General features: G+C 36.1%; 1 protein-coding gene across 1 annotated transcript in view; it reads right to left on the bottom strand.

Annotated features, from left to right (window-relative positions):
* Positions 1-16564, bottom strand: part of orb (polyadenylation element binding protein orb) — a 390632-nt gene that overhangs the window by 23424 nt on the left and 350644 nt on the right. Inside the window, exon 11 of the mRNA XM_067153059.2 lies at positions 5917-6044. Coding sequence (XP_067009160.1) covers positions 5917-6044 — 128 coding nt within the window. The remainder of the gene's footprint in view (positions 1-5916; positions 6045-16564) is intronic.

Raw genomic sequence — 16564 nt, 5'->3', positions numbered from 1 at the left:
ACCCTATCAAATGCCTTAGGCAGGTCAATTGCAATAGTCTAATTGACCTCTTGAATCCAGGATATCTGCTATATCTTGCTGGAATCCTACAAGTTAGGCTTCAGTGGAATAATCTTTCCTAAACCCAAACTGCCTTCTATCAAACCAGTTATTAATTTCGTGAACATGTCTTATATAATCAGAAAGAATGCTTTCCCGAAGCTTACATGCAATGCATGTCAAACTGACTGGCCTGCAATTTTCAGCTTTATGTCTATCTCCCTTTTCTTTATATACAAGGGCTACTATAGCAACTTTCCAGTCATTTGGTAAAATTCCTTCATGCAAACAATAATCAAACAAGTACGTCAGATATGGTACTATATCCCAACCCATTGTCTTTAGTATATCCCCGGAAACCTTATCAGTTCCAGCTGCTTCTCTAGTTTTCAACTTTTGTATCTTACGGTAAATGTCATTGTTGACATAGGTAAATTTTAATACTTCTTTAGTATTAGTCACCTCCTCTATCAGTTAATTTGTTAGATCACTGTTGTAGCATCAGACGGCTGAGGAATTTCATATTGTTCTGGTTTTTTTGTCACTTTCTTAGCAGAGAATATGTATCATTGGACATAAATAGGTAATTGATCTATAATTTTTTTTAAAGGGTTCTTGACGGCATGAGTTAAGTCTCCTGCTGATTATACTGAAAGATCATCAAAATTACTATTTCAGATACTGTAACAATGTAAAAGTAATTGCAGTGGTGATTTTTGGCAGTAGGCAGGTATCCTCTTTGGAGGCAGTTCTAACCAGAGAGTGGGGCCCCTGAGCACACTGACCCGGCGTGTAACATCTGGCAAGGGTCCGGGATCAGGGTTACGAGCTAAGACCTTAACGGACTCTACAGCGAAGATGGACATCAGAACAGTGGAGATTTCGGAAGAGGCAGCCCAGTACTCTGGGAATAGAAGTACACTATTCATCAGAAGAGTTTGTTCCCATGTAAGGGGTGGCCTGAATAATAATTGCTGGCAGTAGGTCTAAAATGCCTTTGGGAGTGGCGACCCCATCGTAACAATAGCCTCAAATGAGGGGTGGTAATCAGCCTCTGAAAAGGTTAGGGTGTACGCTGCTAAAAGCGACGTGCAGTTCTTATGCTGGGGAGCAGTGACAAGTGGGCAACCAGCAGTAAATATTATGAAGGCAGGAATAATAAATGTTGCGACTGAGGGCAAAATCAAATGAGTAGATTGATTATAGGGGGAAAGAGAATGTTGTAACGATGGGACTGAGTGAGGTCAAGTGGAGGGGAAAGGGAGAAGTGGATGAGGTAGACTGTACACCCCATACTGTAGTGGAGGAGGGGAGGCAAATAATGGAATAGGAGTGATTGTTGTTAAAATCCTGGATGAAAATATGGATAGGGTAGACTAGGTTAGTGATAGAATAATCAGACTACGACTGAGGATGGAAGGAGGAGTTAAAGATTTCATCCAAGTTTATGCACCCCAAACTGGAAACAGTGAGGAAAATAGAGGAATTCTTGGAGACACTTGAAGAAGTAATTACCAACGTCATGGAGACTTCAATGCACGGGTTGGAAATGACAGAATTTGTAAAGAATTCTTAAAGAATAAGTGACCGGTCCATTTAGATATGGAGAAAGAAATGGTGAGGGAGATAAGTTCATTGATTTTTGTGAGAGAAATGGAATGATTGTGGGAAACACTTTGTTTAGAAAAAAGAAAAGTAGAAAGATCAATAGATATGGCTGGCATGAAAGAAGGACAAAAACAGTTATTTTTTGGTTGAGAAACTAAATCAAAACAGTTAATGGATGTAACAACACTGCCAGGTGAGGCATTTGATGGAGATCAGAGTAGTGGTAAGAAGAAATTTCACGATGAATTAAAACAGCCCATCCCTATATTGAAATAGAAAATGTACAAGAAGAATGGAACAAATTAAAAAACCCATTTGTAAGCTGCGAAGAGAAGTTTTGTGGCAGAACTTCAGCGAGAGTGGATGAAAAGGTGTCACCTTGGTGCAATGAAAAGGTGAAGGAGGTTGTTAAACAAAATGAAAAAGCATGGCAAGAGAATAGATAGAGATAGGAGGGAAGGAAGTAAGATTACATATCAGAAAATTGAAATTAAGTAAAAAAAAAAGTGGTAAATGGGGGAAAAGAAGAAATGTTGGGAGTGATTCACATAAGAGTTGGGAAAGGACATACACTGTGGAAAAAGGATGTATGGATTGATAATAAATGAGAGAAAAGAAAACTTACACAAAACAAGTGAAGGAAGAGAGTGGAAATGTAATACAGACCCAGAGGAGATAAATAATATGTGGAAAGACTATTTTAATAAACCCCTGAATGTGAGAAATGATGCAGAGGAGAGTGTAGTAGTGAGGATGATCCAGAAATGGAGAGTGATATTACAATATTCCATCCTCAGTCGTACTCTGATTATTCTATCACTAACCTAGTCTGCCCTATCCATATTTTCATCCAGGATTTTAACAACAATTACTCCTATTCCATTATTTGCCTCCCCTCCTCCACTCCAATATGGCTGTGATGGAAATGGCTGTTAAATGAAAACAGGAAAAGCAGCAGGGATAGATTGAAATGATAAAGGCAGCAGGACCTATTGGTTTACACTGGTTATATAGGCTGCTAAGGTATTTATGGAAGAATAAGAATTGTTTCAGTTGTGTCTAGATTCCAGTGGGGAGAACAGATTGGTTTAGAAACCAATCTGTACTAAGACAGGGAAGCCTGGGGAGTATATCAGTTCCATTTACATTTATAATGGTTATGGATGAAATTCTACAGGAAACAGGATATGAAAATATTGTTTGCAGATGACAGTGATCTGGGGAGTCAACAATACAGAAGTGCAAATCCAGCTAGATGCTTTAAATGACAATATTGAGAAATATGATATGAAAATCCATGTGGAGAAGAGCAAAACAGTGGTGATAGGAGAAAGAGAAGGAAAAGGAATAGTATCAAAGGAAAAAACCTTGAAATTGTTGAATACTTCAAATATTTGGGAGATGAAATAATTCAAAATGCAAGGTTGGGAGAGATACCAACTGGAAGGTGATTGGGGATTTAAATGAGACGGAGTGGGTATGTGGGAAACGGAGCAAGATTTTTAGATCTTAATGGGTGGGTAGGAGATAGGGATCTGCACTCATATGGTCTTCACTTTAACCGCAGTCGTACACGTCAGTTAGATCATTTGTTTAGAAGGGTTATAGGAAAGTACATTCAGGAAAACAAGGTGGTCTAGGGAGCGGTGAGAAGGGTACAGGGATCTGGAAGTCAAGTAGGGATGACATAAAAATGTTAGTGTTTAACTGTGGAAGTACTGTAAAGATAGGAACAGAATTAAGTAATTTAATAGATATATACTTACCACATGTCGTAACAGGAGTTGAATCATGGATGAGAAATGATATAATGGATGCAGAAATATTCTCATGGAACTGGGGTGTGTATCATAGAGAAAGGATAGGAATGGTATGAGGGGGAGTATTCTTTCAGGTGAAAGAAGAATTTGAAAGTTACGAAAAATGATATGGATGTTGATTCCCATAGGGAGCCTGAAATATTTGTCCTGAATGAGTAAATTTATAATACCAACATTAGGTGGTCCGTTATTGGTCATTATAAATTTTGCAGCTAACTCATTCCTGGTTAAGATGATATACATAAAATACTACATGTAAGGCTCATCTCTAAATATAATAGGCAACTTTATGTCTTCGGAGTGTACAGACTGGGAAAGGGTAGCGCTGATGTTGATTCAGAATTATTTGATAAGATAATCAACTATGTGGGAAATGATAAGGAAAGGAACGTAATTGTAGCGGGTGATCTCAATTTACCAAATGTCAATTGGGAAGGTAATGCGAATGACAGGAAGCATGACCAACAAATGGCAAGTAACTGAATATGGGAAGGACAACAATCAGAACATGATGGAACCAACTGGAGGGAAGAATATTCTGGATGTGGTGCTGGTAAAACCAGATGAGCTCTACTGAGAAACTGAAGTAATAAGATGGTATTAGTGATCACGAAGCTGTTTTTGTCATAGTTAAAAATGTGATAGAAAGAAAGGTATTAAAATTAGGACTACTAGGCAGTACCATACGGATGATAAAACCGGCATGAGTAAGTTTTTAAAAACGGTAAATAAAAAAGTAAACAGACTCTGGGATGGGTTTAAAGCAATTGTTCAAGAATGTGAATTGTACCTTTAAAGGTAGTAAGAAATGGTAAAGACCCACTATATTGTAAATGAGAAGTAGACTAAAGAGGAGGTGTAGGTTGGAAAGAAAGAGTTAGAAATGGCTATGGAAGTAAGGATTTAAAGAACTTGCTAGGAAATTCTAGCAAAGAATTCAGCTACAGATAACATGATGGCAAGCATAATTGGCAGTCATACAAATTTTAGTGACAAATGGAAGGGTATGTATAGATACTTTAAGGCAGAAACAGGTTCCAAGAAGGACATTCCAGAAATCATTAATGAACAAGGGGAGTGTGTATGCGAGGATCTTCAAAAGGCAGGAGTATTCAGTCAGCAGTATGTAAAGATTGTTGGTTACAAGGAAAACATCCAGACAGAGGAGGTGACTAATACTGAAGAAGTATTAATATTTACCTATGATAACTACATTTACAATAAGATACAGAAGTTGAAAACTAGAAAAGCAGCTGGAATTGATAAGATTTTGGGGGATATACTAAAGACAACTGGAGTGGAAAACTGATGATGACTAAAGACAATGGATTGGGATATAGTACCATATCTTAAGTACTTTATTGCTGTTTGCATTAAGGAACTATACCAAATGAAAGGAGAGTTGTTATAGTAGCCCCTGCATATAAAGGAAAGGGTGATAGACAAAGCTGAAAATTACAGGCCAGTCAGTTTGACATGTATTGCATGTAAGCTTTGGGAAAGCATTCTTTCTGATTATATTAGACATGTTTGCAAAATTAATAACTGGTTCGACAGAAGGCAGTTTGGGTTCAGGAAAGGTTATTCTACTGAAGCTCAGCTTGTAGGACTCCAGTAAGATATAGCAAATATCTTGGATTCACGAGGCAAATGGACTGTATCGCGATTGACCTATCTAAGGTATTTGATAGGGTAAATCATGGGAGACTACTGGCAAAAATGAGTGCAATTGGAGTAGAAAAAAAGAGTGACTGAATGGGAGGCTATATTTCTAGAAAATAGAACTCTGAGAATTAGAGTAGGCGAAGGCTTCATCTGACCCTATAATAATTAAGGGAATTCCCGAAGGCAGTATTATCGGATGTTTGTTTTCTTATATATATATTACACACACATGATTATATATGTCTAATCATCATCCTAAACAGTCTCCAGTTTCCCAGGTGTGGTATATGAGCCTCCTCCATCTCATCCTGTTCTTGTACCATTCCTCATATATATATGATATGAGTAAATAAGTGGAATCAGAGATAAGGCTTTTTGCAGATATTCAGTATAGAGTAATAAATAAGTTACAAGACTGTGAGAAACTGCAAAATGTCTTAAGACAGTAGGCAATGGTATGATGATAAATGGGGTTAAAAGTCAGGTTGAGAGTTTTACAAATAGGAAAGGTCCTCTCAGTATTAATTACTACGCTGATGGGGTGAAAGCTCCCTAGGTACTTACAATAAGAAAGATCTTCATTGGGGTAATCACATAACTGCAATTGTAAAATTAACAGTACACATCTCTGCAGTATTTATTTAAGTAAAAGTAAACATTTTGGGAATTATTGCTATTAATTGTGCACATACTACACAAGATGAAAGAAACATTTATACTTTTCAGAGGAAGTACAAAGTGATACAAGGTCTACTCAAATATCATTCAAGGACGAACTAAATACCTTTTTGGTGAACTTAGAAGTCTTTATTTCAATGAAGGCAGCAGCAACAGCCCGCATATACGAGCGAGGATTATTGAAGGTCACACGCCCAGAGCCAATAGGATATTTGTACTTGTCTGTATCTATTCCTGTATGAAAAGAAACAAAGTTCTGTTTAATCGTGAACATCATATCTTAACATTAAAGAGCAATATATTATCTAATGATTGACAACTGAATACTACCATACTAGCAGAAATGAGCTTTTAGTTTTAACTGACTGTATTATGATCGTTTCAAAAGGACTTCTGTGCTATAACTAACACTAACTATGAGAATGGCCCCTTTCATTTTTAAGAATCTCTAATTACAATGCCTGGGATTTAACATTAGTGCCAGATAATTCCCTTTTAAACACTTCCTGTTGGACGATGCTAATTTTTTGCATTAATCCCTTCTTAAATGTAAAAAATTGTGGGCTAAAATAAAAACGTGCATAAACAGAGTGAATTTTTTTTTTTTTTAAGATACTCATGAGTCCCTAGGCACTGCCATGGTCCTGTCAAAAAATGTTCCACTGGGACCAGTGGTCCAGCCAATGCTCTTCCCACCCGAGATGTACCTAACTTTCCACAGGGAACACTGCGATCCATAGCTTAAGTAATTTCCATTTAGCAGTGGTCCTCTGGTCTCCAAGAAACTGTAAGTTCAATGTTTACTCAGATGTCCCTGAGGACTTCTGTGGCCTGATGGGAAATTTGGCAAGCAGTCTCATTGTTATTGTGATTGTAAAAATGACTGAGCATTTCAACAGAATAGTTATAGGAAGTAAACATATGATAACAGAATTATACCTGAAAAAAGAAAGGTATAATTCTGTTATGTTTTTCATTTCAGGTAGTTTCTAAATTTACTCAAATTAGTTTCAATGGACTGAAAAACACAATTATATATTAACTAAGTTGAAACTGAAGAAGAAAAAAAAAATTGCTTCAAATTATCACGAAAAATTCAAAGAATAGTCAAAAGAGTCATCATCATCGTAGGAGACCTGAATGTATAGATCAGGACAGACAGGACTGGGTATGAGAAAGTGATGGGACCACATAGGTATGCTGGAAGGAACACCAAACTGAACCATTTCAACTTCTGCATGAGGAATGGCTTGGTGGTGAAAAACAGCTGGTTCAAGAAAAGTGTGTCACAAGGTTGCAATCTAAGATTTGTGGATGATATTGTTATTCTGAGTCTCCAGAAGACCTGGAAAAATTGCTGAATGGTATGGATAGAGTCTTGGAGGAGTACAAGATTAAAATAAATCCAAAACAAAAGTAATGGATTAAGTCAGAAGATGCAGGAAATATTAAATTAGGAAATTAAGTCCTAAAGGAAGTAGATGAATGTTGTTACTTGGATAGTAGAGTAACAGATGATTGTAGAATTAAGGACATAAAAATGTAGACTAGCACAAGCAAGGAAGGAAGGCCTTTCGTAAGAAAAGAAATATGCGGTTAGGGGCACGCAGCTGGGAGCTTCCATTCTTGAGTTAATGGGTTTGAATCCCACTGTCAGCAGCTCTGAAGGGAGTTTTCCACGGTTTCCCATTTTCACACTAGGCAAATGCCGGGGCTGTGCCTTAAGGCCATGGCCACTTCCTTCCCACTCTCATCCCATCGTATCTGTAACACCTATCTGTGTCGGTGCAACGTAAATTAAATTGTAAAAGAAGTTAATTTTTGAGGAACGTGTAGGTGGTAAAAATGGCAAGAGTAGACAAAGGTACGAGAAATGTGAGCTTAACTTTCCAACGCCGTGTATTACAATAAAATTACCAATACACAAAGAAAAAAAAATTGTTTAGGGATTAACAGTATTGTCCCCTTCAAATTTGGCTATCTTTAGATTATTTACGATGAGTAGACATTAAAAGTTTTATTGTTGACCGGGAGTTGTATTCATCATTTGGAAAGCTGTGTGCGAGCACCAAACTGTTTTTTTCTGTCGTTCAGAGAGGCAGTGTATTGATCCGTGTTCGACTGAGTGCAGGGTAGATCACATGACAAGCCAGTGTTCCCAGCGAGACACGCGCCGACAACCTGTGCTGCTAGCAAACTTTGAGAAACACTCGCAACCAATTACAAGAGATCCCATGAACCAATGATCGTCTCTAAAAAGTACACGCCTCCCAAGCACAGACTATAAAATGTCATGTTCGCAGTAAATTATTCTCTCTGCTACTCTGCTTTGTTCTACTCTGATCTACACTGTTACTCTGCTCTGGTCAACGCTACTTTTTCACCGGAACCACGTGGGAAGAAAATTCCACCGTGCAAGCAGACATCTGCTCTGCTGAAATTAGTGCAATTTTATTTCCAAATCTTATTGAGTGAACCTCAACATTAGTGATCCAAGTTAAGTTTATTTCTCCGCGAGAACATTTAGTATTCCAGCGTGTGTATACACATTTTAATATCTGTTGTATTAGTTACAGCCTATACTTCTGGAACGTGACAATTCATCCCAGTGAATCGCCGTGTACACCAAGATGAATTCTTCCTCTACAATGTGCATCTTAATTTCATCGTGGGACGTCTACTGCCGTGTCCCCATGACCTTCTAGACATGTAAGGCACTTTTGGTCGGAGAGGGTGACCGAACAGGAAAATGCCGGAATGGCCGACTTCAACCTGGAATCGAACCGCAGCTAAACTTGAGTACCATATAACTGTTTATTTTCTTTCTCATCTTTGTACAACTAGAGGATCTTTCTTCTCTAAATCATAGCTCTATTAGTTCTTGTTGTAGACCGAGTTGTTTCATTTTCCATTTCTTGAATTTGTCATGGTAGTAGAGTTACGTGTGGGTGACAAATTTGAAACCTATTAGATTAGCTGTGTAGTCTGTCTTTGAATGAGTTCTCATACATAGGATTTAGACAGATTTAAAAATCATTTGTTTACCTGTGATATTGGAAATAATCTGGATTGGAGTTACGTGAAAATTTGTGAGATAGGGTCGAATTTAGTGTCATTTTAAGATCACTTGCATTCTTTAGGATCGAGTCATCTAATTTCATGACATTTCAGGAGGACTGATAGACCTAATAATCACTTAAAGTAATAATAAAATTAAGTAAAGATCGGGTTAAGAATGGAATTAAACGGTCATGAGCTATAATTTATCTTAGATAATTTATCTTAATCTTATTAATTTATCTTATATGTGAGATTTAATGTGCTCAGTTCATGATGCGCCTGGAATATGGCAGTCCTGTGGGATATTAATTGAATAATTTATTAATTGGAGAGTTTATTAGTGAATGACTTCTTGTTGTGTCTTTGGGAGAACAATGTGATTTATTATAGGTGGAGCACACGTTGAATACATTTCGTGAATAGGGAATAATAATAATAATAATAATAATAATAATAATAATAATATGATTAAGTCTCACGAACACAATATTTGCGACTTGTAACCCATGTGATGGTGATGTTTATGGAATTCTATTAGAATCTTCAAATTAATTTCAGAAATTTAGATGAATCTCCGTTTCTGTTTAATGTGTATTTCAAGTCAAGTGATACCATGAATTTCGATCACTAGCCACTATTGGAGTAACAATATTTCCAGACACGAATTCATCCTCCGGGTATTATTGACGTGACCATGTTAAAAATAATTAATAAATTTATAAGGGCAGGATTTGTTGCAAATATTGTGTACATAAAAATTGCATGTTACCTTGTGTGAATGTGGTGTGTGTGTGTGTGTGTGTGTGTGTGTGTGTGTGTGTGTGTGTGTGTTGTAATTTTGAAATGTGGATCCACCATAGGATACTCAGGATTTTGTGGGTTGCACGACTAACGAACCAAGAAGTACTCAGAAGGGCAAGAGCAAGTCGGGAACTCGTTCAAACAATAAAACTCCGGAAGAACTCTTACCTTGGCCACATCCTTAGAAATGACCGTTACCACATCTTACAGCGGATTGTACAAGGCAAAATACAGGGTCGAAGAGGTATTGGGAGGAGGCGAACATCATGGCTTGGAAACATCAAAGAATGGACTGGAATTCAGTGTTGAAAGACTTTTCCACCTAGCAAGAGGTCGTACTGCATTCGCCACAGTGATCGCCAACATCAGGGGGACCCGATACAGTACTATGAAGAAGATGATTTAATCTGGTCGTGCATTTACCGCAACGGCACTGATTTTGTCCAACGTTGTTTAGCACACCGTAAGGAACAATTTGATAAGATTAGTGTCTAGTAAGACTAGGCTAAGATTTAATTTACATTTTCTGAAGATTTAGGTGAAAGATTTTTTTTTTTTTTTTTTTTTTTTTTTAAGCAAAGAGAAGCGATTTGTAAATTTAATCTTTAACTCACACGTGGATATGAAAGATTTTCAATGCATTAATATTAAAATTTCAAAATATTTCCAAACTGACTTGAAACTTTAAATGCCATGCAAATATGAATTTAATGTTCACAAACAGCATAATCAGCTTCAATTTAGGTGATAACGAGTAATGATAATCATCATTAATTGGGAATCTACTTAATTAGAAAAATGTGAATTATAATTACCATGAGAATCATTTAGTGAGATTCACTCGTTTATAAACATGATCGTGTCATGATAAAGTAAAATGCTACACAGATAAGGTTAGAGATCAATAATGTGCCATTTCACTGTTACCTGAAGATACGACCGGAACAAAAATGGAGTCTGAACTGTCAAGAATGACGAATATTTAAACGTCAGACACTACCACAAGCCAAGATGGTAATATTTTCGTCAAGCGCTCGGAAAAGGATCAAAACATAGAAGGCAGTGGAAAAAGGAACGAAGTAAGGAGATTGTTACGAGCTATTATTGAGAAAAAAATTAGAAAAAAGAAACTACATTCACTTAACTTGCGTACAAGAGAAGCAACATAGTTGATTGCCAAAGGAAGATATCAGCGTATCAGTATTTCATACTAAAGACAAGAGGAAAGCTTCATTGACGGCTATACTCCACAATTTTTAGCAAGAAATATTATTTCGCTCCGCGAAATAAAAGAACTCCAAAAATAAATACAGAAGTTGCAACGGTGATGCGTCAAGACATTCCTTAGACGACGTATTAGCCGATTCTTTCAATTTGGAATTTCAACAAGAATATTGAGAAGGGATATATAAAACACAATTTACTCATTTTGAGTATAATGATCAATTTCATCTATCCCAGACTCTTAATTATCTCTAGCATCAACTCTCCCAAGAAAGACGTTCATTCTACATAAGCAGGCAGTAACAGAACATAGCCTAAGATGACGATGTTGACCAAAATCACATTCTGTCCCAATTGCTCAAGCCATGATCAAGATGTTCTAAGAAGACTGAAGATGAGACTACCCAGATGAACGCATCGTAGGATGACGTTGCCAGCCCCAGGATGACCAGAAACCAGACGAGACGTTTCCTAGCATTCCCAAATACCTAGGGAAACTATAGGAGATATGTCCGCATGTCCAGTCACCCGGACGCGAGTTGATGACAGGAGTTGCTGAATAAAGATAAGTCTGTTTTAAATTCAATGTACAAGTAAGAAATTATTCATTTTTCCTTTTATTAAAGTGTTAAACTAATTAATATGAGTGTAATGATGAAATACAAGCAGTGGATTACAAGTTAGGTTAAAGGATGTTAGGTAATCTTCAGACCTGAAACGTCAAATCCATATGTAGGAAACTGTCATTCAGTGATAAGAAAGCCTTCGTTCGTAACGCTGTCAATATAGTGCGAGAGGTTAGTTTTTTTTTTAATGTATTGGTGAGTTTTATACTACGTCAGAATGGAAGTTAGGCATGTGTGAGAAGTTCTATAACTGAAGAACTGTAAGATAGAGATCGTATATATGAAGTGCTTGCTATATAAATAAATGTGGTAGTATTTTTGCAATTATGAAGGGATCAAAGCTATAACTGAATAAGTAAGTTCACGAACCATGATAAAGGTAAGAGATACATCGAATTAGAATATGATGAGATATGTATGGTAATTTGAAGTGTGATATTTATTTAAAATGTGAAATAATGATTATTTAATGAAAGTGATGATTTGAGATTGGTAATTAACGTTTGTAGTAGTTGTTATTCTTCGCGAATATAATCATGGTCATGTTGTTGTGGATATAATATTCCAGGTTGAGCATTATGAAGTGATTAGTGGACTTATTCTGTTTTCATTTGATTATTTACCCATGGGTAAGCGCAGAGTAGGTTAGAATGCGATCGAAATGACATCCGTATGTTGACATTTATGTGTAAAATCACCAAATGATTTCTAACAAGGAGGATGAATTTGAACTAGTTGACACCCTCATATATATATCTTCTAATTATAAGATTCTTCTCGTGTGTTAGGTGAACTTTGAAGTTATTTCTAAGGCATTATCTAGTATCACTGATGACTGACTGCAGGAATACGAGTTACTATTTTTGAGGTAGAGTCTTCGCACAAGGTAAACCATGTAAGCAACGTATATTTTGATGGAATTATGATAATATACACTTGGTAATATAGTATAATAGCATGGATACGCACTTGAATTTATGGATAAGCTCAAGTTAAGAGTAATTTACCTAATATTCTAAATGTGATGTGAGCAATTGTTTTTGAGAGTATACATTAATTTAAAAGGGACTTATCTATGTTTATGCAACAGAATGCGTCAAGAAATATGAATATTACGTGCAATACAACACCCATCAAATGTTATAAATTCTACGAGAATATTTTCCAGGTTAATCTGATTGTGTATTTAGACACAAAGAATTAGAAGGAAGGAAAATTATTTCATTTCTCAAGATCAACGTAAATAAGATCAGAAAAACAGAACAGTTAATTTCAATGTTGTGAGATTTCATGTAGAAAAGATGTGATTCCAATTTCGTAAAAGGGTTTAATGCCAGATACAAACCAGCGTCCTGTATATTTTAAAACCACCCTCAATCTACGACACTGTATATATTATGTTCTACTGTAAATATTATATTTCTTCATTAGATGCATCTAATATCTTACCTAGTCAATATTTTAATCATCGAATGTTTTAATTATCTAATATTCTACTTAATATTTCAATCAGCGAATATTTTAATTATCTGATGTTTTACTTGTTCAACATTTTTATCATTTAGTAATTCAAATATCGGACATGTTAATTACTTAAGGTTATTATTACCCAATATTTCTTTGTCCGATAGAGTCATTCATTTTAGTTTCTTTCTTTTCCAGACAAGTTGTGATTGAGATCTTTTAAGATTGTAATTAGGTAATTTTTCAAGCATCTTAACTGGACACTTTAAGTCTTTCGAGAACTTTAATTTAATTTTATCAAAAATGAACTTTTGAATAAGGGTATAGCCCACTAGTCTTTACTATTATTCCCATAGATGAAATCATGATATCGTTTTTATGGAATGAAGTGAGCTTGTAATAAAATATAGTATGCTAAACATCAACCTTTCTTTTGATAACTTTGTAGAGTAGTGACTTAGTCATAAGCACCTATATTCATGGCAATCTGGTAAACCATAGGAATTCTAGCTAGTAAGAGAGTAGGAGACGACGTCCTACGAGAGTTAGAGGTTTCCTCAAGCATAATTCGGTATTCTTTCCTTTCGACCGGAACCCATAGCCTGTAAATAACAAAATAGCAACAAGTATTGTTGTAGTTTAAGCTAGCCTGGATCTTGTGCATTCTTACCTGGACGCGGGAACGGCGCAATAATAATAATAATAATAATAATAATAATAATAATAATAATAATAATAATAAATTTTGGAATTAATTTAGATTTTTCACCTGAGTTTCTACTGGTGTTATTAATGAACGTTACACACTTTAGTTATTGAAATTCATCTGAATTTAACATTGACCACGTGTTGAGATTACTATAATGGAACCTTAAGTTAATTTTATTGTGGAATAAAAAGAGAGATAGCTGCCTAATAACCTTTATTTAAATATTTAAATTTTTGAAGGCAGTGAAGGCCTAATTTTTTTGTTAATTTTCATTCCAGAACAGTAAAACTGGAGGACGAGGATTACATTTTGGTTAATTGCTACAGGAAGACCAGACATTATGAAAGATTGTAATGAAATCCTAGCAAGGATATTTTTGTGTTTTGGATGCTTATGTGAATAAATGTAAGAGTGTTTTTAAATTTTATTTTTTTGTGCTTGGTCGTCACCCTTTTTCCCCTCAAATGCCTCTAAAAATGGAAAGCCAGAAACGAATGGTCCACCCCAGGATCTCTCACTCACTGGCTGGGCTTAACTCGGCAATAATGGGGGCAGTATGAATATAACAAAGATTAGGTTAGATTAGAGTACAGTAGATGTAGGATGTAATAGTTAATTAGAAATGAAAAGGTTAGCACAGGTTAGGGTGGCGTGGAGAGCAGGATAGGAGGGTATGGATGGCTGCATCTAACTAGTCTATGGACTTACGACGTGGACAACACTGCACTGAACCAATGCAATTAAACAACTTTTCAGTCATTTATTTTGCTGCATATGGCGCTATAATTATTGTGGAATTGATTACACACATACATAATTATGGACTTAATGTCTTTCAGCACTCAAGTCTAAGCCTCTGAATTTATTAAACATCACCACAATCCTTCATTTGTAACTGTGGCCTCATTTAGGAACTGATTTTTCCAAAATTTACTCCAGTTTTGACATATATGGTAGTAACTTCATTTTGCCTCTTCTGTCTTCATCCAATTTTTGTGCAAAAATCTCCCAACTCTTCGTCTTCTCGAACTATCCTTTTGACCTTCAGCTTATATTGGTACACCTATTCAAGGTCTTAGAACTTTGCCTCATCCCATTTGAGTTCCGATTTTATATTCTCTAGGTCTATTTCTTTCTGTGGTGCATTCATTTCACGTATGGCTGCTTTCACTTTCATTTTACTGTGATTTCTCCTTACTCACTTTTATACTTGTCTTCCTTTACCAAAAGGTTTTTCAGTCTGGCCCATTCTTCATCCCTGGTCTTCACGTCACCTCTGGGTACCTGACCTCTTATCCAGTCCTGATAGTTTGCTCTCTTGTCTGCTTTCTCAAGATCCACACCTTCATCTTTGCAGTCTCTTTGGTCAGTACTTTTAGTACTGTACATGAAAGTCTTCAAAAATCTGCTACTAATAACTGCTGGTCATCGTCAAGACTCTTGCTAGGTATTACTTTGACATGTCACAAGCCTACAAGCCTTCATTTGTGACTACAATTTATTGCGGTCTAATGTTTTCCACCATTTAAAGACCGCTTGCATTGATTTTACAAGTGGTTGATGAGCAGCGATCAGCAATTGACACCCACTGGAAATATTAGGTGTCAATCCTTTGATTTCTTATGCTCATGGGCAATGAAGAGTCAGACTGTTATACCAGCTTAACTAGTCTCTTAAGAGCTTCAAAAAATACTTTTATTTCAAATGCACTACATGGATCTGAAGATGACTCAGTGTAGCAGAGTATTGAAGAATCTGATACTGGTATGAGCAGTGGCAAGGCCAGTGCATCAGATCCCAAAACCAACGATAGTGACACAGAAGATTTCAAGTAAACTGTTTACCAGGAAGTCTGTATTTCACGATAGTGCAATAAATTTTAATAGTGTAATATTTTTACTTTGATGCTCTGATTAATGACAATTAACTTAGTACATTAATTTTTATTTTCAGATGGAGAAACATACACCAAACTCTTGCGAATAAATTGTGAATTTTGATTTGGACTATTTTAATTATAGTTATGTATATATGTGATTATTACACACACTTTAAACTTGTACAAAATACAATTTAGTTATAAATTATTTTTTCAGTAAAACAATACTGGTATTAAAATATTCTTTGCATAATTATTTGCACAATTATTTTTCAAAAAGTTTGGAAGGAGTAAACTGAGCAATAGGATGGAGAAGAATAAATTGAGATGGTTTTGGACGTTATAAGGATGGAGGAGGGAAAGATACCAAAACAAGTGTTGGAGGCTAAGATAGAAGGGAAAAGGGCAAGAAGGACAGTACAAGAAAAAGAAGACTGGACTGGAATACAATTACTGAAGAGTGGCGGAAGGAGAGGCAATGGTGGAGAAGTGCCACCAACACCCCGATCTGGCAGGAGCTAGATAAGGGTAAATGAAAATGATGATGATTGGAAGAAAGGGCTGATAATACCATTGTCTAACCCTCTTGGAGCCAGGCAGTAGGCAAGCACCAGCACTTTAAATTGCCAAAGCTGATCAGGTCGGCCTTAAAATCCATCAGAAGTTGCCCGCGCCGATTACATTGGCCAGCATAAAATTCTATGGTGTACAAAATTTTATGGCAACCTATACTGATGTGCATACTTTTGTGACAATGTATAGTGAAGAGCCTACAAGTTATTGTGTGCCTGACCTTGCTTTGGCAGTTTTAAGAGGATATTCTAGCTGTCACAAGAGTTTTTTTCCTGTGTTTAGAAATACTGCTAACTGGTTAATAAGCGATTGCTCCTTGCAGTGAGTGGATATATGAAAGCAAAATGACAAGTAGTTCATGTGACTTTTTTCAGCAGGTGTTGACAACAATAAATTAATCAAGTATTTGTAATATTAT

Source organism: Anabrus simplex, chromosome 1, assembly GCF_040414725.1.
Source record: "Anabrus simplex isolate iqAnaSimp1 chromosome 1, ASM4041472v1, whole genome shotgun sequence".
Lineage (NCBI taxonomy): Eukaryota > Metazoa > Arthropoda > Insecta > Orthoptera > Tettigoniidae > Anabrus > Anabrus simplex.
The sequence above is the reverse complement of the archived record's forward strand: the minus strand, read 5'-3'. Positions and strand labels throughout refer to the sequence as shown.